This window comes from Carica papaya, chromosome 2 (assembly GCF_054855325.1).
Source record: "Carica papaya isolate Zhongbai chromosome 2, ASM5485532v1, whole genome shotgun sequence".
In the NCBI taxonomy this organism is placed as follows: Eukaryota; Viridiplantae; Streptophyta; class Magnoliopsida; order Brassicales; family Caricaceae; genus Carica; species Carica papaya.
The window spans coordinates 8,698,354-8,722,505 of record NC_142310.1 but is presented as its reverse complement, the minus strand read 5'-3'; the positions used below and the strand labels follow the sequence as shown (position 1 = coordinate 8,722,505).

At 34.8% G+C, this 24,152-nt stretch overlaps 2 protein-coding genes across 4 annotated transcripts; both read right to left on the bottom strand.

Annotated features, from left to right (window-relative positions):
- Positions 1-4,070: 4,070 nt before the first annotated feature.
- LOC110824889 (glycerophosphodiester phosphodiesterase GDPD6-like) lies at positions 4,071-6,924 on the bottom strand. 3 transcript variants are annotated; one of them, XM_088213173.1, is made up of 8 exons: positions 6,538-6,924; positions 6,266-6,416; positions 5,855-6,051; positions 5,630-5,704; positions 5,268-5,377; positions 4,807-5,025; positions 4,500-4,655; positions 4,071-4,396 (listed from the first exon to the last, which is right to left on the bottom strand). In XM_088213173.1, the coding sequence occupies exons 2-8, from the start codon at positions 6,364-6,366 to the stop codon at positions 4,154-4,156; spliced, it is 1,101 nt and encodes a 366-aa protein (XP_088069299.1). In that variant the 5' UTR covers positions 6,367-6,416; positions 6,538-6,924; the 3' UTR covers positions 4,071-4,153. The 3 variants fall into 3 exon arrangements, with proteins under 3 accessions (XP_088069299.1, XP_088069298.1, XP_088069297.1); XM_088213172.1 differs by having other exon boundaries at positions 6,266-6,450; positions 6,538-6,923; XM_088213171.1 differs by having other exon boundaries at positions 5,855-6,038; positions 6,266-6,450; positions 6,538-6,917.
- Positions 6,925-10,634: 3,710 nt separating this feature from the next.
- On the bottom strand, positions 10,635-21,680 carry AFP2 (ABI five binding protein 2). Its single transcript, XM_088213170.1, has 2 exons — positions 20,445-21,680; positions 10,635-11,299 (listed from the first exon to the last, which is right to left on the bottom strand). The coding sequence occupies exons 1-2, from the start codon at positions 21,151-21,153 to the stop codon at positions 10,863-10,865; spliced, it is 1,146 nt and encodes a 381-aa protein (XP_088069296.1). The 5' UTR covers positions 21,154-21,680; the 3' UTR covers positions 10,635-10,862.
- Positions 21,681-24,152: the final 2,472 nt, after the last annotated feature.

Sequence of the window (24,152 nt, the reverse complement as noted above, 5' to 3'; positions counted from 1 at the left end):
TCGATTGTTCCATATTTACTTATTATAATTTTAAACTTTTAAAATATAAAATATGAAAAGCTTTTGTTATTTTCTGTTAAAATTCTTACAGATGCATAAAAATATTATAAATTGAAATAATTTTATAAATTTTAAAATTAATTTTAATTATGACACGACAAAATAAAATAAATAATAAATATTGAACTAACAAAATAAAAAATTATATAAAAATAAAAAGTTAGTTATTTATATATTTAAATAATATTTTAATTATTAAACCATGCTAGAAGTTGTCTCATAACCTTAAATTAAGAGTGATAGAGGAGGAGGAATTTATATGCTAATAATATGGTTAAGGATGGCAATTTGGGTACAGATTTAATTCTTATTATTATCTTAAATGAATTTTTTATCTACATATATAGTTAAATATATATTATGTTTATAAATATATATATATATATATTTTTTATTAACACACAGATATACATTATAAAGCCCTGAACCTCTTCCCTTCTCTCTCTTTTGCAGTCATTTCTCTTTTTCTTTTTTTTTTTTGTCAACCGCTCACTCCCTCATCTTCTTCACTTTGCAGTCGCTCTTCCTCTTGGTATCACCGTGGATCTTTCTTCGTCTTCGATCTCCGCCTTTCATCGCTTCTCGCTCGCAATCACTTCTTTGTTTTTTTTGTTTTTTGTCATCACTCATTTCTTTCTCTTCATTTCTTTATCGTTATTCCTCTATCATTGCTTATCACATCATCCTAGAGTGACACGTTACTGGTGACAATGAATGATATATTAGAAGATCGGTAATGAAGAAGAAGAATAAAGAAGTGTTGGAATAAAAAATATTTTTTAAATTAATAAATCTATAAAAACTAAATACACAATTTCGTACTGAATTAACGAGAAATGTTAGCGAAAATATACATGAATCTATCGTAAAAAAAATTGTTCGAGTCCGGCAATAAAATCTTCTGAATCAAGACGATGACTAAAAATTAATTTTTTCTGGTAACAAAATTTCAGAAAAAATAAAATGACAATCTTGTTATTTAGGTACTATAACTAATTTTTATATCGACAAATTTTTTAAATTCTCATTTTGTTCATAATAAAATGAGAACATTATAAAAAAATGGTATATACACATTATAAGTCCATACTTAAACCCGATACATTAAGATTCAATACTGTTTAAACGTTTTTTATCACTTTTAAACGACCTCATTAAATTGATAGTCTGATATGCATACCAAAACCCACATTAAGTCTACATGTAAAAAAAAATCTAATAATCTCCTACTTGAGTTTTATATGACACCTTAACTATGTGTTAAATAACCGTATAAATACTCATAACTGTGTTATTAATACCTGAATATATCACCAAATAATCCCGTTCATCGATCATAATAACATAGGATCAAAGCAGTTTTCAATACAGCTAACATAGCTAAACTCATTAATAGTCACATTTATTAGTATAACCAAATGACATAAATTAACATGGATGTGTAATATAAAAATTACATGCTATGTGATCTAAGTATGTCTATTTCTAACTGATCATGCTTTAACTTTAGTAAAATCAACTGTAAGAAAAATAAGAGATACTATAAATAAATAAAAATATAAAAACTGGAATGAAACCATATATATACATAAACCAAAACCAAAATCAAAGTATAAAATTTATGATATGTCTTACAAAATAAATACAACTATGTTACAATACTCCCATTGAACATATACATCATCTAAGAATACAATACTCATATAAGTAGTGTGCTCATAAAAGAGCTTAGGTGATAATCTTTTAATGAATAGATCAGTAATCATAGAGTTTGTTTCAATGTGTTCTATCGATATCTATTTACTCTGAACTCTTTTTTTAATTACGAAAAACTTGATATATATATATATATATGTTTTGACTTCGTTGAGCTCTTGTTGTTGGAATACATAACTGCAGACTTATTGTCATAAAATAACTTTAATTATCTTTCTAAGTCATCAATAATACGCAACTCAGTGACAAAATTTTGCAGACATATTCTATGATTAGATGTCTCATAATAAGTTACAAACTATACTTTCATAGTAAAAGAGACTATAAGTATTTACTTAGCACTCTTCCAAGAAATAGCTCCCTCAACAAACAAGTAGATACAGTCTGATATAGATTTTTTACTGTCTTGACATATGGCGCAATCAGAATCAGAATAACTAATGATCCACAACTGATCTAACCTCATATATATGAGCATATAACCTTTTGTTCTTTATAGATACCGTATGATACATTTGGTTACTTTCCATCGCGGACATTAGAATCTCAAAAATTCAATACGAGAACAACTCTGCTACCAATTATTAGAATAAAAATATTTTTCAAATCAGTAGATCTGTAAAAATTAAACACATAATCTCGTACTGAATTAATAAGAAACGTAAGTGGAAGTGTATTCCATCGCGAAAGAATTGTTCACATCTAGTAATAGAATCTTCTGAATCAATATGATGCCTAAAAACTAGTTTTTTTTTTAGTGATGAAATTTAAAAAAAATAAAATGACAATTTTATAATTTAGAAACCATAATTATCTTTTATATCGATAAACTTTTACAATTCTTATTTTGCCAATCATAAAATAAAAATATTATAAAAAATAGTATTTACACATTACAAACTTATATTTAAACCTTATTCATTAAGACTCAAAAGTATTTAATTACTTTTAAACGAATTCATTAAATTGATAGTTTGATACATATACTAATACTCAAATTAAGTCTACATATAAAAAAAAATTCAAAAAAAAAAAAAAAATTGAATTGGAGCCAAACGATTTCTATAGATATTTAATATAATTTATATATATAATGCAGCTCATATTCGGACGGGTTTGGAAACGCCTAACCTGAACTTGTCCATCATTATCACTATTTTTTACCAACTTGAACTTATCCCGCTGTAGATCCAATTTCTTTCTGAAAATTTGTTTTGGACCAATTATGAGTCGGGTGAATCATGCGGGGCCGGACGGGTTTTGTTATCCCTAAATATGGAATGAAATTATGGGATAAAAGTGCCTCGAGCTGAGTTGGATCACCCGCTTGTGAGCCGTAAAATGAAAATTTGTATTTGTGCATGCATTGGGTAATGTATGGAAAGAGGATAAAATAATTAAAAAAACGAACAGAAAAATCAAGGGTGCGGGAGTCCACGGAAGTGGTTGCTGATGGCCAAGCACATTATCTTGTGAAAAGGAAGTTTTAAGTCACAAACTTTATGTTGTTAGTTATGTTCGAAATCCCCTGAAAGACGAGTTATAAAATAAAAACTCACATTCATTTATCTATGCACCATCACCATGTTCGTGTGCCTCAGGAATTTGGGGAGGCTAAAGTTTGGCAGGTTTATGAAGTTAAAGAGGCTTTACTTGTTTTATTATCAGGTAAATGGATGAATTCCAGGTGATTTGTGAGGGAATTTCCTACCTGGCAAGGTTCCTGGTAGCAGACTGAATATGCTGTTTTGGCTTAAGGAAACGAAATAAGTGGCATTTTCCTAAATTAAATGTAATAATTGTTAATCTCAGCAACAATGGAACATCTGGCCTTGTCCCTTTCATCATTGCTGTTTTGTGCAGGTATCTCAGATTTCTGGAATGATACTCCCAAGTCTTGGGCACTTGGAATTGCTTATTGTTCTACCTAAAACATATAATTGTCCACTGGCTAAAAGCTGCAAACTCTGAAAATTATGAATCAGAAGTTGATTTCACAAATGATAAATGAGCTAAGTTTCTGATAATGAAAAATTTATTTCCAAAGATGGGGGGGGGGGGGGGGGGGGGGGAGACAAGAAAAGGGAAAATATGCAACAATAATTTATAGCATTTTCTTGTCATTTAAATTTGCCATCAATGGGAGCAATACAATTGGGTTAACACATTTTGTTTAAAAGACACCCAGTAGCAAACCCTTGGTCAAAATAGCACTTTTCCTTATTATTGTGTTTAAATTATTTTTAATGTTTTTTTATTAAAACAGAAAACTCTGTGAATAATGGAGAAGCTCGTGAGAGAAAGACTAATTATTCATATAAATTAATGGAAAACATCCTGAGTAAATCCAATAAGCAGGTAAAGCCTGTTAAATAGCTTATTCCTTTGTTTGGGAAGCAATCATTGATGAAATCTTATGCAAGAGCTCTGATGCAGTATCTTCGGTTGTAGAGTATAGTGGAGAGGTCCATTCCTGGAAATTATGGAGACTACCTGTAAAATCTGTGAAGAGTCCATCCACTCCAATCTTGTTTATCCAGTAATCATATTCAGCAAAAGGATCTTGGTGAAAATCAAAGTGTAAGAACGCATTCTCGTTTCGGAAAGTGTATGGGTGCACCTGAAATTTGTACACGCCCTCAAATTTCAGCAAATAATTGAATCTACAACAGATAATAAAGGCATATACACACACATGAAATATTATACAGGAAGAACCACACCTGCAGACCAAGAGCATGTGCTTTGGCAACAAGATCAGTAGCCTGGATCAAATAATTATTGGCTGTGGGAACAATTGTGTCCTTCCAGGGTCCTATTCCAATCACATACTTCTTCACAAAATTAAAATAACTATCTGAAGTGATCTCCCAGTAGGACTGCAGAAAGCATTATATATATCAGAATAAGAAAAACAGAAGCTCAAGATTCTATCACAAACAGTCCATACAGATTTGAAATAACTTTATAACAGTGAGCATGAACATTATTCAGGCTGTTATCTATGATACATTAGCTGAGAAAGATAACCTGATTGGTATCCTCTGTTCGTATTGTCACATCATCAATCAGCAGAACTTTTGGCAAGTCAGTGAGTTTCGAAATATATATGAGTGACGTTGGAGCAAATGACTGGATAAACACCGGTTTTTCCAGCCATTCCTTTGACCTATAAGATCCTTTGTATCCATATTTCTTAAGTGTCTCTACAAACTTGTCTTCAAATTTCTTTCCATCTGACCATTTGACCTGTATTAGCAGCACAAGCATGAGAATTATTAAATGCAATTGGATGGAAGATTAACCTCCAGTCACTATGTTGCTTGCAGACAGGTTTTTTGCTTCGCAGTTGCAGGGCAGAGCTATGATCAATGAGCTAAGACCTTTTTAAATGCACTGCTAAAAACCTCTGCTGCTCGAATAATTGACTAAATACACTGAGGTACGACACAAGTTATTTGCTAAAGCTTTCGAACACAAAAAGGACTTACATGCTGATTGACAAAAACAGGATTCTTAATCTCGGGATAAATGCCAACAACCCTTTTTGCGTCCAGCGCAATTGAGATGAACTCTTCAAATGTTATCAACGGAAATTGTCCTGCACAGCAGAACATCTAGATGAAAAGTACATCTACTTCAAACTATATTTATCATCAAATAGCTAGCTATGCTACAATGCACATGGCCAAAATTTGACTTGTGGTAGCATCAGCAATGCCATTGCCTCATCATAATATATATTTGCTTGCATATACAATTTCATACAATGAATCTGGATTTGAACTAACTGTGTATCTTTAAACAAAATCAGCTGGAAAATGGCATCATTAGAGTATAAGTGAAAACATACCATCATATTGTTGATCCCGAAAGTCATATCGTTGCTTTACCCTTAGTAACTTGAGTTCTTCCAGTGTAAAATCAACTGCACAAAGAAATTAAAAGTCAAAAGGCCGGTTTGCAGAATAAACAGATGAAGCTTCTTTAGCAACTCGCCGAAAAGGATTAAAAACTGAAAAAGAAAAGGATGATTGTATGTTTAAACAAGGGAAACAAGTAGAAATAGAGTTGATACCAGTAAACCATCCAGTGATCTTGAAGCCTTGGACCTCATAGGTTGTTTTACGATTTGCAAATTCCACATGGTCTGCAATGTCTGTTATATAGTCTAGTACTACATCATGAGAACATATAAGAACACCATCTTTCGAAGAAAGAATATCTGCTTCTATGAAATCTGCACCCTCATCAATAGCTCTCTGCAAGAAACGCCTAGGTCAAAGGAACTTAATGATTTCCCTCGGAAAAATATTGCTCATCATAATAATTGGTAATCTCTGTTTCTTAGCGATATTTCTTACAAAAACCAACATTAAAATGAAACTAAATTTCAATGGAAAGAGAAGAAAAATGAAGTGGGTTAGGAATATGTCGGTGGCTAAATACCATAAAGCAGAGAAAACAAAGAGAATATAATAAGAACTACCATATAAGCAGCAGCAGTTTCTTCAGGAAACTCTCCATTTGAACCTCGATGAGCAATGTTATAAGGACGAGATAACTGCAAGGGGCGTCTATGGCTGTCATCTACTTTACTTGGAAGTGACTGTGAAAACAGAGATCTTGCGAGGCATTCCCTAACCATTAACAGCAATAGAAAATGAACAAAACCTGCCAAGAATTCCATACATTGTTGAAGGGAGCATCAAGAAGATGTCATATGAAGAAGAAAATAAAGGGAAAATGTGGTATTTTTACCTAATGAATTCATTGTCTTCTTCTACCTCCAATTATCCAGTGTGCTTGATTCACAGTTGACTGACTACTTTTCCAATCCCACTTCTCTTTTTAAGTTCTTTCTCTAGGGTATGTGGTGGTGAGATGATTAGATGAAAGCTGGTGATGCTAGCATTTCTCTCTTATCCTTTGACTCAGGAAGTCCTCGTCTGTATATAACAACTATCGAGACAGACAGTGAGGATGCTGATATTTAATTTTGAAAACATTAAGAATGATTAGGACTCTCCTCATTTATAAGACGATGAATCAAATCTTTTGATCATTTTATCCAACTCAAGTGTTTAATCACATGTAAAACTCTATCTTTTCCTACTTTTTTCAGCCATGCACTGCATTTACTAGAGAAATAACGTCAAGTGATAAAAATATTTGGTTAAAAAAGATTTGAAAATGGAATCTTTCTATTCAAATATTTTATTCAGTTTCTGGTAAATGAATAAACAAGAGCAAAGGAGCAAGAAGACAACAATTTTGCAATTACACATCTACCCCCATACCCAGCTGACCAAATAAAACATGCAAAAACAGGAAAAGGCAACATCTTTATGATTAGATTAGCCCATACCCAGTTGACCAATAAAGCGTACAAAAACAGAAAAGCATAAATCTGACATCATATGGTGTTCAAAAAATTAATATTCGAAATTTATAATTTATTGCAATTTAATTTTTTTGTTATAATTTGATTTTAAAATATTTTACATCTACTTAATTTTTTATTTTTTCATTATTTTAAAATTTTAAATGAACTATTTTTTTTTTAATTTTCAAACATGACTTTATTATTTTATCATTTTTCAATTAAAAAATAAATAAAAATTAGATTTTTAAAACATATATAAGATACGTAAGTACTAAATTTTGATTATTAATTTTATAATTTATTCAAAAAATTACTTAAAAAATAATCTTTTTTGTACCAAGTAATTATAATTCCAATATATATCTTTAAATAAAATTCATTAATCATATATATTTTTAATAAAAAATATAAAATTAGTGACATGAAACTCAAATACAAGGTTGTACAAAACACCTTGTGTAGCAGCCCCGGTAATTCAAAAAATGGAAATTATATTATAAATATTAAATGCGGAAGCGAGATCAAAATTTCAGTTAACATCCCTTACACGAAAACCAAAAACGTACTTAAAGTATAAAAGATTAAACTAACTAAGAGAGAAACTCGAAAATAAAACTATGAGTATGACTACAGAGTCTCTAGGCATCCCCTTCGTCATCCTCCTGCGGAACGGGTTCGGGAAACATGTCTTCCTGATCTGAAATGGTTAAATAAGGAGTGAGCTACACTAACCCAGTAAGAACATCACGATATCTCACCGTCAAGGAAGGTAAAGGTGGGTAGAAAAACACAAAAGACCAATGGAGCATGATTTGCAACAAATCCTTTTATTTATGATAAAACCTTTATCATCCACTTATCTCGGTGGAATTCATGAAACAATATAAGAAAACAATAACATTATCACAAACATGGAATAATATAAGCTGTAAAACATAGCACTTATCACGCCTTTTGTAATTCAATCATTATACAACATATCCTTTTCTCATTTACCAGCCTACTAATATCCATGGGGGTCCATAGGGGTCCCGCTACCCGTTAACCTTTAACATTCATAATCAGTTTCCAGGGCCGTCCCTATACCCCGTCCGGTATGGGCGCCAAAACCATAAACCTCAATACCCCGTCCGGTATGAGGGTGAAACGGGCCGTCCCCATACCCCGTCCGGTATGGGCGCCAAAACCATAAACCTCAATACCCCGTCCGGTATGAGGGTGAAACGGGCCGTCCCCATACCCCGTCCGGTATGGGCACCAAAACCATAAGATCTCCATACCCCGTCCGGCATGTGAGACCACAATCCCGGTAGGGTTCCCTACGGACCCGGTCCGTCCACCATCTCCCAGGATATCTAGTCAGGCTAACCCCATCATACAATTATCAGTCTACACAATCTTTCATTTTCCTTTTCCTCAATAAGCATCATCAATTCACATTTAAGAAAGCAAATCGTAATTCATGCCAAACAGACAACATACAGTATCAGTTTTTCAGTCTTTCAACCCATAAATAAATAAAACAGTAATATATGCACTCGAAACTATAAAATGAATACATCAAACCTCATAATGCATTTAAAGCTGTAAAACAGGCCAAATAACAGTAAATCATAAATCACACTAGACTCGGGCTCCATTAGCAACCTTAAGCAATTTCACACATGCGTTAATTCAAGAAATACCGTTTTATCATTTTGAACTTTAATACCGTGATAGGAAATAGGGTGAGGGGTCCTTACTTGTTTTCGGGATCCAAATACGATTCACAGTGCGCCTACAGGCCGTCCCTAATTTTCCCTGAATTTTTTCCGGGGAACTGAAACACACTAACGGTACCTGCACGTGTTCCAAAAAAAACCCAAATTAGGCCCAGGGCCTCTTTCGGCCCAAATCGCAACTCCGGCACGGCGGCTCCGCCGTGCTCCGGCGACGGCGCCGCCGCTGGCGGCGGCGAGTCGCCTCGGGTTGGCTGTTTTCGGCCGAATTCGGCCACACTCGCATCGGTCCCTGTGAGAAAACAACCCTAGGGCCCTCGGGGGTCCAAAAAATCACGAAAAAAACGGAGCTTACCGGCGGCCGGCGCTCTCGGGTGCGACGGCTCTCCGGTGAGGTTCGTGTTTTGGTGATTCGGCTCCGGTCAACCTGTAGAGAAAAGAATGGTGATCACGGTGATATAAAAATTGCATCAAACGGAGGCTGGGAAGGGCCTCGTCGGAGGCAAAAACTGAGAGGGGGCGCGGCGGCGCCGCTGGTCTTCGGCCGCGTATTCCGGCCGTTTGGCCGGGATTTTGGCTTCGATTTGGCCATAGGAGGAATCAGCGTGGAAAAATGAGTCGGGGGTATGAAATTTATCTCGATCGGCGGTCGGAAATTTCCCCGGTGCGGCGGCGGGTGGCAGCGGTCGGCCTCTGGTTCGTCTTCTCCGGCGAGCGGCAGGCGGCTAGGGTTTGTGGTCTGGTGTGGGGGTTCTATTTATAACCCATTGCCCTTTGATCTCAGCCGTCCATTTTGTTTTAATCTGGGCCGTCCGTTTTTGATTAAATCTGGGCCGTCCGATCACGCGATTGATCTGGGCCGTCCGATCGCGCCCACGTGGATCGCCAACGTGGCCCGTTCAAGAGCGACGTGGTCTTGCCACGTGGCAGGCCCCGGTTGGCCGGGACTGCTGACCGGGCCTGCTGACGTGGCTGCCGACGTGGCCTTTTTTTTTTCCTCGGTCCGGGCGCTACACCTTGAAATACACCCCCCCAAATAAACTAGATATACCTAGAAAGCATAAACTATACTATAAAAGGCTTACACCTTATCATCCTTAAAAACTAAACAACATTGTATAAAACACAATTCTTTGTTTTTTTAATAATGTGGGTTGCTACTATTATCGTCAAAACTTCAAACAAAATTTAGATTAATCAAATGTTAAATTTTAAAGAAGTATATTACTTCGTCGCGTGATTATTTTATTATTGTATAAATTTAATATGAATTAATAGTTATATGTTTTCAAAATAAATAGACTTCTTTAATTATGTAATCATGATAAGTCTTCTTTACTCCTATTTTTTTTAATAGAGAATTTACTCCATCTTCATTGTTTTAGATTAAGTGAAAATACGTAATCCTAATTCTGTTGGGAGAAAGAAAGCAATTTTCTCTCTTACTACACGTAATAACAACAACAATAACAATATTATAAATTTTAAAATGTTAAAAAATAAACGAGAATAAAATTCGAACTCGAATCGTTTATTTTATAATAAAAATATTATATCATTTTAGATAAATTCTGTGTAGTAAATCTAGTAATTTTGTTTTATTGTTTCTTGTTATTGAGAATAACATCAATTATAAGAACTTCAGCATATGGAACTATCTCAAACATACAGAAACCGCCCTCCTATGTTGATTCTCCAGTCCTTTTTTTCTTGATTATCAAGAAAATAACACCGGGCAAAGGACAAAAGCAGGATTAGCAGATGCTATCAAAAGAGATGCATTTGAAACTCTCTCTCCAAGAACATGATTTGGCAGTTCAGTATATATTAAGTTCCTTTCAAGGGCTTAGCCCCATATAAAAATTTTATTTGTAAAAAATGGAAAATAGGAAGGGCTTCTGCTAGACTTCCATCTCTGCTTGCTCTTTCTTCTTATATTTCACATCCCCAAATATTGAAGGGGAAAACATGAAGATATATCATTACAAAACAGAAGCTGAGGTAGGGTTTACAACAACAATATGCCGAAGCGGGTGATCAACATCGCTGCCACCAGCATGCTTGACAAACTCTGCAGGAGACAGAAAACAGCCATGGCAAACACACATTATTCTCACTTCCTCTCCCCTCCCATATTTATACAAAATACCTTCTATCCTTTTCCCATCAGGACCATCTCCTTTCGTGAAGACACAAGGCATTTCTTCCATTGCATTTGTCCCAATTTCTTTCCCCCTACTTCCTGCAGAAACAAGTTTCTTGGTTTCAGTTTTTTTAGATGGATTATCTATCTCCGGTTGGGAACTTCTCGATGCCCCGTCATTCGTCTTTGTTCCTGAAGAACCCGCAGGCTCTTGATTAGTTCTTTCTTGCAAGGCTGGTGTACTGGCACCGCTATGTGCTTCACAACTGCTTGATCCTGTAAGTGAAAAAAGAATTTAAGAACACTAATGCTAGCAAGATATTCCTCTTTTCACTCACTCATCCTTTGGCAAGAATGAACCTTGCAACATTCCAGAACTCCTCAATAATATAGAAGATAACCGAAATCAGCAAGCAAATAAGCAACCAAGCCAAGGATGAGCGCCCATGGGTTGAGCTGAGTCAAGTAGCAAGAATTCAGACTTTGCTCAAAGTAAAACCCAACAATTTCCTATCTTACCTCTTTAAGAAAGAATCTTAGCTCTAGTTGTAAGAAAAATTTAAGCACTCAAACTTAGTTTTAACTTATTCAAACAACGGAATCAGATTTGAGCTCAACTTGAAGCCTAACAATTGAGCTGGAGCTCAATATTTAAAAATAAAATAGTTTCATCTCCAACACTTCTTCCATATGTATATATAGATTAAACATGTAGATGATATTATTATTCTTGGCTTTGGCTCAAATGTCACCTATTAATTGGGCTTAATCATTAATGAATAGTTTACTTCATCAAACAATCCAAGCGCTGATCAGTCAATTGAGCAAGCTGGGGGAGAGCTTGCAAGTAACTTTGCTCATAGGTGTTCAAGTTAAATTACAATTCTTCTAGTACCATAAAGCATACTTCTAAGTAACCTCATTATGGTCAATTTTAGAAAAGCCAAGGCATTAAGGAATCTCAGCTCCAATGCCATATAAAGTGTCACCATATGTAAGCAACTTCCAAGAAAAAAATTTCTCATTCTCAGTATGAGCCTAGAACCAGCCATTTCAACTCTCAAATATCCACATCAAAACTGACTAGATCTCACATTTACATGTTCTTGAAGAAAATATGCATGACTGAAAATGCACTTGCTATTTCAGCATGCTGCTCTTTTGCCAAAATTTCACCACCAACTCACCCAGAAAAAAGCACTTCATCTAGGCATTGAACACACCAGTATCCCTGAACTAAGTAAAACGTAATCACTAATGACATCTAATTAAATTACCAATGATAAATACCATCCAATCAGTTTTCTTATAATTCCCACTATCTAAAATAGGCTTTCATCAATTACTAAAACCATAATCCTCACAAACGTCAGACCAATCAACAGTAAATATCTGTGCTTCTTTTCAATATTAGTTTATCATCAAAGCTTGATAACTATATGATCACTGTACCACCCTAAAATTTTGTTGATGCGCCTGGCTGCTCTTCCCGAAACAAATCTTAGATAGCATTTGGTAATATTAAACATCAAAAGATACAAAATGGTATAGGAACAACATTTAGACAATACAAGAGAAACAGTATCTGCATTTAGTGTACTTTTTTGTCTGGTGTACCAAAGACAGGCAGGACAAGTAATGTATCTGAGTTCCTGTATTCAGTCTCATTTCACAAATCTGGAATCACAGCTAGGTTTTAAGATCGTGCCACCCAGATCACAAAATGCTCCAGTATCCTAAGAAGTAGCTCAAGTTCTCAGAATGCACCTCTGGTCCAAAACAGCAGGATTTCTGAGATAGTATCCAAGTCCATACCATCCGAGTACAGAACACACCTGGGTCTGAGACCCCCTAGTCTAGGGAAGGTAAAATTTTAAAAAGTAAATGTTCTTCAAGTTACGTTATATCAAGGTCAAATATTTTGTCCCAATGGAAACCATATGTTGATGATTGTTTGTCTCATAAGCACCATGGTAACAGTGATACAAGTAAATTGCATTCATAAGCACCCAAGAGCATCATCATTCTAGCACTAGCACGGAGCGAAACCTGTTCACAAACAGCTTGGGCTCAATTTCACTCGAATTCAGCTGAAGTTTAGTTCAAATGAATTTTGAACAGAACTTGAGCTCTTTTATAGACTCGTTTGTCCTAACTAACTGAATTCAAACCAACAAGCATTTAGTTTGAAAACCCATGCATATATTCGATTATATTTTCTTTATAATTGAGAATACTTCATATTTATGAATATGTACAGGATTTATTTTTGTATTTATTCAAATATAGTTTTTACATATTTGAATATCTTTATGCCTATACACTGCATATTACATACACTTTCAATTTATTTAATTAAAAAATAAAAAGTATCTAAAAACTTATTTTCTAGTGTTGAATTTGACTCAAGCTCAAATTTGAGCACAGTTGAGTTCATTTTCTTACCAAATACAACCGTGTCAAAATTAAACCTTAATATTATTTATATAAACTAAATTTGAGTCTTAAAAAAAAGCTCAAAATTGAGCTTTAAGCCAAGAGCTCTATAGCATTCGACTAAACTGACTTTGAATACTCAAAGATTGACACAGCTTGTTTTAACACTTCCAAAAAGAAGCCAACACTCCTTCCACCCCAAACCTTGAGTCATAAGAGATACATTCTGAATTCTGATAAGACACAAAGCTGTTTGTGAGTTTATGTTCGGACATTTCACATTAAGCTAGTTAGACTATGCTGACCAAAAGCCCGAAGGAGGTTGCTCAATTGCTTCTTTATTTAACTGAAATCCAAATTATAACTTATAGTTAGGAAATAGGTTTCAAAGAAAGGCTCAAGAGTTAGCTGACAGAAAAGCTCAATCTAATGTACTCTTAACATGCTCTTCCATATGCAAGCAGGACTTGAGCTGATTGGGAAAACCAATTTGAAAAAGGGGAGAAGTTGTCAAAAGAGTGTGGAAAGCCATGGAGTGAAAAATAAAAGGAGAATAAGATTCCCAATTATTAAACTCACACCTCTAACCCTAATACTATATGAAGAAAAATAAAAAGTATAATATAATTCATCCACAATGCCAACCCATGTACAAAGATGTTCACAAGTCAATCAAAATATCAATAAAGTCTACAAAATCTTCCATTTAATAAAGAGAATGACTCATAAACAAAAATCCCAGAGAATAGAACCATCTCTAACCCTATCAAAATCATCTTCCACCTCCTTAAGAGTTCTCTTATTTCTCTCTTTATAAATCACTCAAAAAAGAGGAATAAGACTAATATGTTTCTTCCCTCCGCTAATATACTTACACATTCAAAACTCATCTCTCATCGAACCAGCCATCATCCAATTGATGCCCAGAAACCCATAAGCCAAGGTCCACAATTTAGACACAAATAGGCACCAAAGAAGGATATGATTACACGACTCAGCCTCCCTTTTTACATAGAAAACATTCATTCACCAACATTTTTCTCTCTTAATCATACAGGTTGTCAAGAATAAAAATACACCTTCAACCTATTTCTCTCGCAGAAAAAAACAACTTCAGATGGACCATTAACATTTCAGATTTGCCAAAAAGGAAAACTAATGTCTGTGGTATCATTTTTAATCAAATAATTGTAGAAAGACCTAACTGAGAAGGATCTTCCACCATAGAGTCTCCAAGTATGTTGATCGTTACTTCCATTGATTATAGCAGTAGAAAGAGTTTACAAGAGAGTCTTACAGTCATTTACTTCTGAACCATTAAGGTTTTTCACAACTTCCACATGCCACTCTGCTTCCCCCTCCCTCCTCCCTTCTGATAGTTCTATATGACTTGTAGATCAGGATATTCTTGTATCACGCAATAGTATAGATTTGGGAGAACTTTTCTCTAAGTGACACCCCTCTTAACCATGCATCATGTCATAAACTAGTCATGTCCCCAATGCCAACCATCCAGCTAGTACAATCACTAGAATTTATTCAAGTGCATGTATCCGTTTTTCCACATTCTCTTCCCAGGAGGTCTAACCAATAATTTGGTATATCATCCTCTATTTATGATCTCAAACTTCATCTCAATCACCCTCCATCAAAGACAACCAATATCAATCATAAATCTCCAAAGTCACTTCTCCACTAGAGTCAAATTCACCCCCACAAAAGATTTCAAACCCAGGCCTTCCTAATAGATAGGCTGTTTAACCTCATCCCACCTTACTAGGTGATACTTCTTTCTATCCTCCGAGTTGTCCTATAAGAACCTACACCGAATTGATTTCAGTCTCTTCACTACACTTGTAGGGATTGTCAAAATGGACAAGTAATAAATAGAGAGGATATTGGTTATCGTGTTTTTCATGAGTGTGTCTCCCTTCTTTAGATAAAAAGTTTCTCTTTCATCCTGCCAATCTCCTTTCAAACCTCGCCAATACAAGATCTTAAGTTGCCACATCTTTATTTTAGCCCCCAATGGTTTCTCAAAGTATTTAATCAGCCATTTTACGCTTCTATACCCCAGAACTCTTGTCAACCTAGGAGCATCCCTCCCAACGGCCAGTCTCATCAATTCAAACTTGGCTAAGTTGATATTTAGTCAAGAGACCGCTTGGAAACTCAACAAAATATATCTGTAGTTAAGTATGATCATTTCATCTGGTTCACAAAATACTAAAGTATCATTGGTAAAAAATAAATGAGTTACCTTCTCCATATGCTCGCCCTCACCCACCTTTAAATCTTTAAACAACCCTAACTCTTTATTTCTTAACAAAATTGTATCAAATGCTTCCATAACAACTATAAATAGGAGATGAGACAAGGGATCACTTAGTCTAGCACCTCTAGAAACTTTGAAAAATGATTAATAGCCCCTATTCACCATGACCGCAAAAGATGTCGTATAGATACACGAATTTATCCACTTGAACCATTGCCTCCGTACCCCAGTCGCCTCCGCATATAATCAAGAACTTCAATTTACATGACCATAGGCTTTCCCCATATCCAACTTACATAGAACAACTTCCCTATTCTTGTGAAGCAGATCATTCACAATCTCACTAGCGATAAGAGCTCCATCCAAACCGGTTTGCCTTCTGCAAAAGTATGGTAATACTCACCCACCACCCTATCCACTATCTTAGTCATGCTCCAAACCAGCACTTTCGTGATGAATATAAATACTCTCAACCACAATAATAGATATGAAATCCTTAATGTTTTTCGTTCCTTCAACCTTTGAAATGAGAACCATAAATGATGAGTTTACAGATTTAACAAAAGACCCAAATTCATGAAACTCCTTAAAAACCCAAAAAATGTCTTCTTCCATCACATGTCAAAATTTCTTTAAAAAGTCTGTGTTAAAACCATCGGTTTAGGGGCTTTATCCTTCCCACATTGCATGAATCTCTCTAGAATCTCCTTCTCAATGAACTCTATCTCAAGCAATTCTCGGCTTCGTTCATCTAAATGTATAAAAATTAGACCATCCAGCTTTGTCCTAAAGCTAAATTCGTCATGGTATAACCTGCAAAAGAATTCATGACCCCTTCTCTCAGCTGTTCATTACCCTTCACTAACGGTCATCTATCTTGATTGCCTCCACATAATTGATTCTCTTTTTATGATTTACCATGCAGTGAAAGAATTTCGTATTTCTATCACCATGCTTAATCCATTTGACTCTCGATTTTGGTCTCTATGAGATCTCTGTTTGTAATCTATTTGTCAATTGGAACTTCATGGATTCCTTGCGAGTCAAGTTTCTAGTGGACAAGCCGCCCTCTCCCTATAGCTTATCTAAGGCATCGAGATCTTGTAAGAAAGATTGAGTAATCGGAACTTCACTCCCCTCCTTTTCTTTCCATCACTTCTTAATTTCGGCCTTCATCTCCCTCATCTTCTGAACCGCTATAAAGCTAGCATTACCATTTACAAAACTTAGACTTTTAACAATTTATCCTCGAACCTAAAAAGGACAAAAACCCTATTTAATCTCATCTAAGACTAGGAAAATGGAAAAGTGATTAGAGATAGTGCAGTAAAAAAGTTTTTACCATAGACCCAATAGTTGAAATTGGCCGGAGACAGACACAAAAAACCTATCAATTCTAGAATAAGCCGGCTCATTACAACCATTCAGATCCTTCTACAACAAACCCCTCTTTTCCCCTCACCTTAGCTATAAAGACTGGTGAATTCCCACCTATACCCATTTCTACGATCTTCAAATATGCATGAGATAGAGCATTCTCCTGACAACACATCCTCACAATTAAGCAAACCATCACTACGTAGAACCTGATCTCACAAAAGTCCTCCTAGCTGATAGTTCTTTCCAACCAATCTCCTTAGTCTTCCAAAGGCCACAAACAATATCAATTGAAAGACGGATTCCATTTTAGTTCCTTGAATGCAGAGTACCTCGAGTTTCCATCTATTCATACAATCCTTTATCATCTATCTATTCATATGGTGGTTGATTCTCCTAACATTCAAGAGATGATATGACCTAACATTGTTTAAGGATCCCAAATCACCTATTCTCCCTTTTGTTCCCTCGTCCTCAGATTGTCATAATTGATGGAGAACTGCAACCTCCTCAAGTATCTAAAGCCCTTTAGCCCTTGTATGTTTTTTCTTTGGATTTTATTTGCTCCCCTCTCACCTTCTCCTTTTTTTTCTCTCTTTGAAGTGTATCATGACCTATTCCTCTAATATGTCAAAACTAACACCAACCATTCTACTAACCTACTAGATGTTCTAAAGTACCCATCTAGAATTTTCTTCCTCAATCAACTCCCTTATCTTCCCCGCATCTCATCCTCCAACAACACCTCATTTCTCCGCACCATAGCCATATCATCCCGTCCTCGCTCCTCTTCGACCTCATCACACAACATCAAAACATTCGGTAATGGCCAAACAGATCTCTTTTCTTCCTTATTGGCCACAGAGCTCTCTGTCGAACTGACTTCAACTTCCTTCACCGTTTCCCTGCCTAATTCTTCTTTCTCCCGACCTCCACTAAACTCCCCCACTTCTCTGTTATCCTCTCCATCATCAAATTATATCTCCAAGTCCACCATTTCAGCCACACAATGATTCTCTTAATCTCTCCTGATGTGCAGCTCGGGTTTCTGCTTCTCGTCATAGATCACGAATCTAGACCTCGACCTAAAGCTTTTAACCCATTTTTCCAACTTGGCCTACTTGACCAACTTCCCTTTCGATAGCCTATATAAAACATTTAACAAGTCCAACCTACTTATTGTCCTCTCCAAATAGAGACTCGTTTGAACCCCTCAGTAAACAAAACAGTGCCCCCCCCCCCCCCCCCCTTGCATTTCAAGGTAGGTTGAATTTTGAAATTTGAATTCTACCTGCCCATCTTAAGGTTGGATCTTATTTCCTCACCTGGCTCCCTTGTCGCATGCCTTCTTTCATTGCTTTAACAAAGATCCTCTCTTTTCTCACCTCCAATCCCACCCTTAGTTCCACTTTGCAACTTTGGTAGTATAGCAACACTATTGTATTATCATGAATTGCCTCCTAGCAATTTTTCTTTTGGTTTCTCGTTTAGATCTCATTTGGTTTTCCCGGCACCTCGAATTTCCTCCACACCATTCGAACAACACCACCATTATCCTCCACTATCCTTTGACTTATAGACCTTTTAGAATGAAGATGCCTCTCACTCCCTCTCCTTTTTCCTCTATGATAACCAAAAACTTTCCCCGAATGTTATCTCCCCACCCATAGTGACTTTTGCCTGCCTTATTTCGGCCCTAAAACTTCCCTCCTTTCATTCAATATAACTCATGCAAAGCTCCTAACAACCATTCAACTCCATCCTCCCAAAAGGTGATCGAAACCCTAAACCCTTCACGTTTTTACACACCCTAATTCCGTCCATCTTCCCTGCATAGACAACATCAAATCATTTGCTCCCAATCACCAAAAATTTGTTGGTTTGAGGGAGCACCATGACCACCTCCCAGAGGGAAGTGACTTTTGCTGTGTAGATGTGCTCAGCCTACGTCAGATTTGATTCTTTCGTCGAAATGGTTTCTCTCATAATAGTTTCTCGTATTCGAATCGTGGCTAATTTGTAAACAGAGTAAGTCTTAAGCCAATAGGAAATAATCAATCTATTGTTTGTATTATATTCTTAACATTGTCTGCTATCCTCACATAGTGCAAGAATTGTGGATTTGCCAAGATACTATATGATAGCTGCAATGATATTTTTACTGTGTAGGAACACAATCGAAATTCATTCATAGCTATGAATATAAGGTCAAATCATTAAGAAGAATGAGTTCCAACTCAACAAAATTAGAAGTCAAGTAAGTCCTCCAACAAACTAATATAAAATAATAACAGTGAAGATGTCACAAAAGTGAACTGTTGTTAACTCAATTAATGAGGTCAAATATGCAATGGGAGTAAACGTGCAACAACGTGCATGAGAATCATATTTAGTAAACATATAATTACTTGCAGTTATTATTTCCGGACTTTATGCACCTCTATGGGCCTCTGGAACAAATTGTAAGCTAGAACAAACTAGCCTAGTTTGCATATTACTTGCAGTTCACAGATTGCCTAAGATTATCAGGCATCCTTTGCATATTAGAGAGTAAAACTAATCAGTGAAGTAAGCAACACCATGCTTAGAGGAAATCAATCTAGAGACTGTGGACTTCCCTCTCTAGCAAAAAACTACTTAGAACCAAACTTTTGCACAACATTTAGCAGCTCATTCAAATAAAGTGATGCCGAAGCAAGCTCCCTCAGGTTCTTTCTAGGGTTGAAGTCAGTTTGTGCTTGCTTGCGCAGAAAGAAGCATCATCAGAACTATATAGTTTGGCATTGTAGCAGCAAGAGATTTTTTTCCTCAGGTTCAATCACCACAAAGTGAAGAAGAAGATTTCCTTTGTAAATCTTTGGTGATTCCAACTTACTAACTTTCCAACTAAGGTCACAGCTTTACTCCAATAGTTACTTTCTTTCACAGACCCATATAAATATTCCATAGACATTTCTGACTTAAATGCTAGAATTCAGAGGAACTAAGTGCTACCTAGATTGTCTTGACTGATCAATTCCCAAAAAAAAAAAAAAAAAGTGAATTAACTGAGTGAATCTTCATGCGGTAACAAAATTACAACATGCTTTCTGATAACTCTAAAATCACCGCAGCAACCACCATTCATCCAACTAAATAACCAAAACTCCATCCCAAAAAAGGCAACCTACCTAAATTAGAAAGCAGCAAAACTTACCAAGTCTTCTCCCACAATTAACAAACATGCCTCCACAATAAAACCCCATGTCAAGATAAACTAAAAAAACTGAAACATAAAAGCAAAACGAATGGGCACGTAAAGGCATTTAAAGAAATGAAAGCAAAAACAACTACCTTGAAGTGACTTTCTCTCCAAGTCTGACATGCTTGAAGAACTTCCCCCTCCTTGCGACTCCACAGACCCTTGTTGAGAACTCCGATGCTGTACAGATCCTTGCAAAAACCCACCTTTTCCACTGCCTATAATCGCTTGCCTGGCCGCCGAAGCAGCCCAGCTTGGCAATCCAAAGGACGCAGCCATACTAGCTCCTTTCTGCTTCAAGCTCTCTTCCTCGACTTCCATTTTATTGTCACTCAAAAAGTTATTGCTAGTAGCATTAGTAATTGAATTCCTCTGCTTTTCATTCCTTCTCCTCTTCGCTTCCATTCTTCTTAATGATTGCATTTCCTTTCTCTTCCTCCATTCCTCCTCGGTTTCTGTAGGCAACGAGGATGTTCTCATGAGAAGAGGGTGTTGCACAGGAGATGGAGTTGTCAGCTCATCATCCCGGAATATTGGCATCGTGCCTGCAATTGATGATGATCTCGTAAGCTTCTTAGGATTCTTGTCAACCCCAAATCGACCACCGAGTGATAAACCGAGATTTAGCTCGATTTCCTCATCTTCATCTTCTTCACGAGGTGCTGCATTCTGAGATTGGTGTATATCAGTAGTAGTGGACATGAATCTCTGCAGCAGATCTCTCGGGTACTTGTCTATTTGCAAGGAAAGATTGGTCGTTACCATTTCCCTCCTACTTCTGTTTTCATTCGCTTCTCCCATCTTTGATTTTTTCCCCTTTCACTTTTCTGAAAACAGAAGCAGAGGAAGCAGAAAGGATATGATTATGCAAGTAAAGCAGTTTCAGATGATTATCTGTTTCTTTCTTTTTCTTTTTTGCCTATGCAAAAGAAGTTGAAGAAGACCCCGTAGCTTTGATCTGATTTACAAAATACCCACATGGGAAGAAAACTTGATACTTAACAAGATTTATTTACAGAAAAGATATGGAGATTAAGCAAAGAAGCGTTAGAATTAAATCCTAAAACAGAAACGCCTTTGCCTCACTTCATGAAGAAAAAGAAATCGAAATTTATTCTGACGGGAAAAAGAAAAGACGACGCTGCAAGAACTCACCGAAAATAGAAGCACAAGTGAAGGAAAAGCAAGAAAAGACAGAGAAAGCAAAAGTGGAATACTCAGGAATCATCAAACAGAGAAACAGAAAAGAAGAACCAAGGAAGAAAAAAATCCAATGGAAACAGAAAAAAATGGGATAGAGAAGAGAGAGAGAGAGAGAGAGAGAGAGAGGGGGGGGGGGCGAAGGGTTGTGTTTTGAATGAAATATTTATGATATGACGAAAATACCCTTGACTATCGCTATTGACAAGGAGAAGCACCCGGGAAGAGCCAAGTGGCGATCATGAGAGATGCCAGGACGACACGTGGCATGTGGCTTCACCTTTCTTTTAATTTTATTTTAAATCCGTTACTTTTTAAATTAAAACAAAACTCTCACTGGCCATTTTCTCTGTCGCGTAATTATGCAAGTTGGGGGCTTGGGAGAACACGTGTCTAGATATGAATGAATAGGGTAGGACCGCCACGTGTCGGTTCCCTCCAGCCTCTGATAATTTGACACGTGGAGGGAAGATGCGGCGTTGTGTCCAACTCTCGGTTTTTACGTACCCGTGTCTGTAACTCCCTACGGCTGCAGTTCTGTCAAGATGACATTGATGGAATTGATTAAATTTGGAGAATTTAGTGAAATATTAATTTAATATTTCAATTTTCTTATTTGGTAATTTAAGGCTATGTTAGTTAGGAGTTTTCAAATTTGAGAAAAATTATTTTAAAATTTACATTTATTTTATCAATGACAAGTTTTATTAAAAAATAAATAAATAAGAATTAATATTATATGGAGTATTTAATGGAATGAGAATCATTTTTACAATTTTATATAAAATTCTACAAAAAGTGAATTTTTTTGTTATTTAATATAGTTTTTATTTTGAGGGTGATATCTCTTTTCTTTTATTTACATTGCAAATTATTTATTACATTTAATTTTATATCTAACAACTCTAAAATAAATAAAATATAAAAAATTATATTAATTTTATCTCAAATATGTTAAGATATAAAAAACTAATATTTTAAAAAAATTTACGCATTTAAATAACGATACGATGTTATACTATAAAAATACAATAAAGTATAAAAAACATAACATCGTTATAAATATTTCAATAAACACAAGAAAATTTTACCCACTTAACACATTCACATCAAAATTACACATATTTATACTATTTAATGAATACTATTTAATAAAAAATGTAACGACTTGGCCAATAAAATATTGATAAGATTGACAAAGGGATTCTCCCCAAATATCATGTTTATAATCATCCCTTAAACGACAAGATAAATTATCACATAATTTAATTATTATCTTCCTGCTTATATTTTAATTATATAATTTTAGCATTAAAGTCATTATATAAAATAAAACTATAATATATATTTTTCATGTATAATAAATTTATGAGCAAAAATAATGACAAAAAATAGTCATTTATCTATGTATAATATGCAAAAAATGAAGTTGCAAATGCCGCAATAGTACATCAGCCGCTTCAATTTTAATATTATCTACATAAAATAAAAAATTTATTTAAGAGAATATTAAAGTATGTTTGTGTATATGTTTATATATATATAATTATCATAATATTTTGTAATTTAACATGAGCTTTAACCTCAATTTTTTAAGAAATGATTGAAGTCCTAAACATCAACTTAAAAGTTGTTATATTGTAAGCTAATCTAATCTTATTTTATTTTTTTCATTCATTCAAATTTCATATTTTTTGTAAATTTTATTTAAATATTTCATTTCTTCTGAAAAAAATGAGAAGGAAAAGAATCATCCCACAAATTTATGTTGTTCTTTTTAGTTTCTTAATAAAAATGAGTTGTTTCTAAGATATTTAAACAATTTTTTTTATTAAATTTCTTAATAAAATAGTTCTCATTAACCAAAAGCTTAAACGAGTATGTTTTAAGAAAATTTCAAGTAGTAAAATTCTTTATAACATCGAGTCTCAATAACACAAAATTTTATTTTAAAAAGACATACTCTAAATTCATAATATCATATCTAATAGTATAAAATAATGAACTCATTACGATTCTTTCATGTTCCTATTCATAATGTTTGAGTTGGGAAAATGCCATTTGTCCAAGATATGATATTTGCATTCACTATTGTAAGAAAAATCTTGAAGCTAACAACACTATTTTTAGATCAAAACACAATATGAAACCATATAATATAGAGTTTTTGATATTCGATGCATAATGTTTTTCTTTAACAATTTTAGTACTTGTAATTTGATAATTAATCAAGAAACATAACACTATCATTTTAAATATATGGACAATATGAATTTCATAATTTGATATGTGAACAACTCAAATTAAAATTTCATCATTTAAAACAATTAAAAAAATGAAATAAAACTAAACAATAACACTTAAAATACAAAACAAAAATGAAAAAAACAAATATAGGTGAGAGAAATTTTAGATAATTTATGTTTGTTAATAACTAATAAAATATTTACATTTTTTAAAAAATAGATAGTTTTATATAAGCTTTTCTATGTGAAATTTTTTGAAATTTAGATCATATACGTGTTTAAATTAATGATATTATAATAACTTACTAATAATCAAACAACGAGTACTAAAAGATGCTAAAAATAAGCATGTAA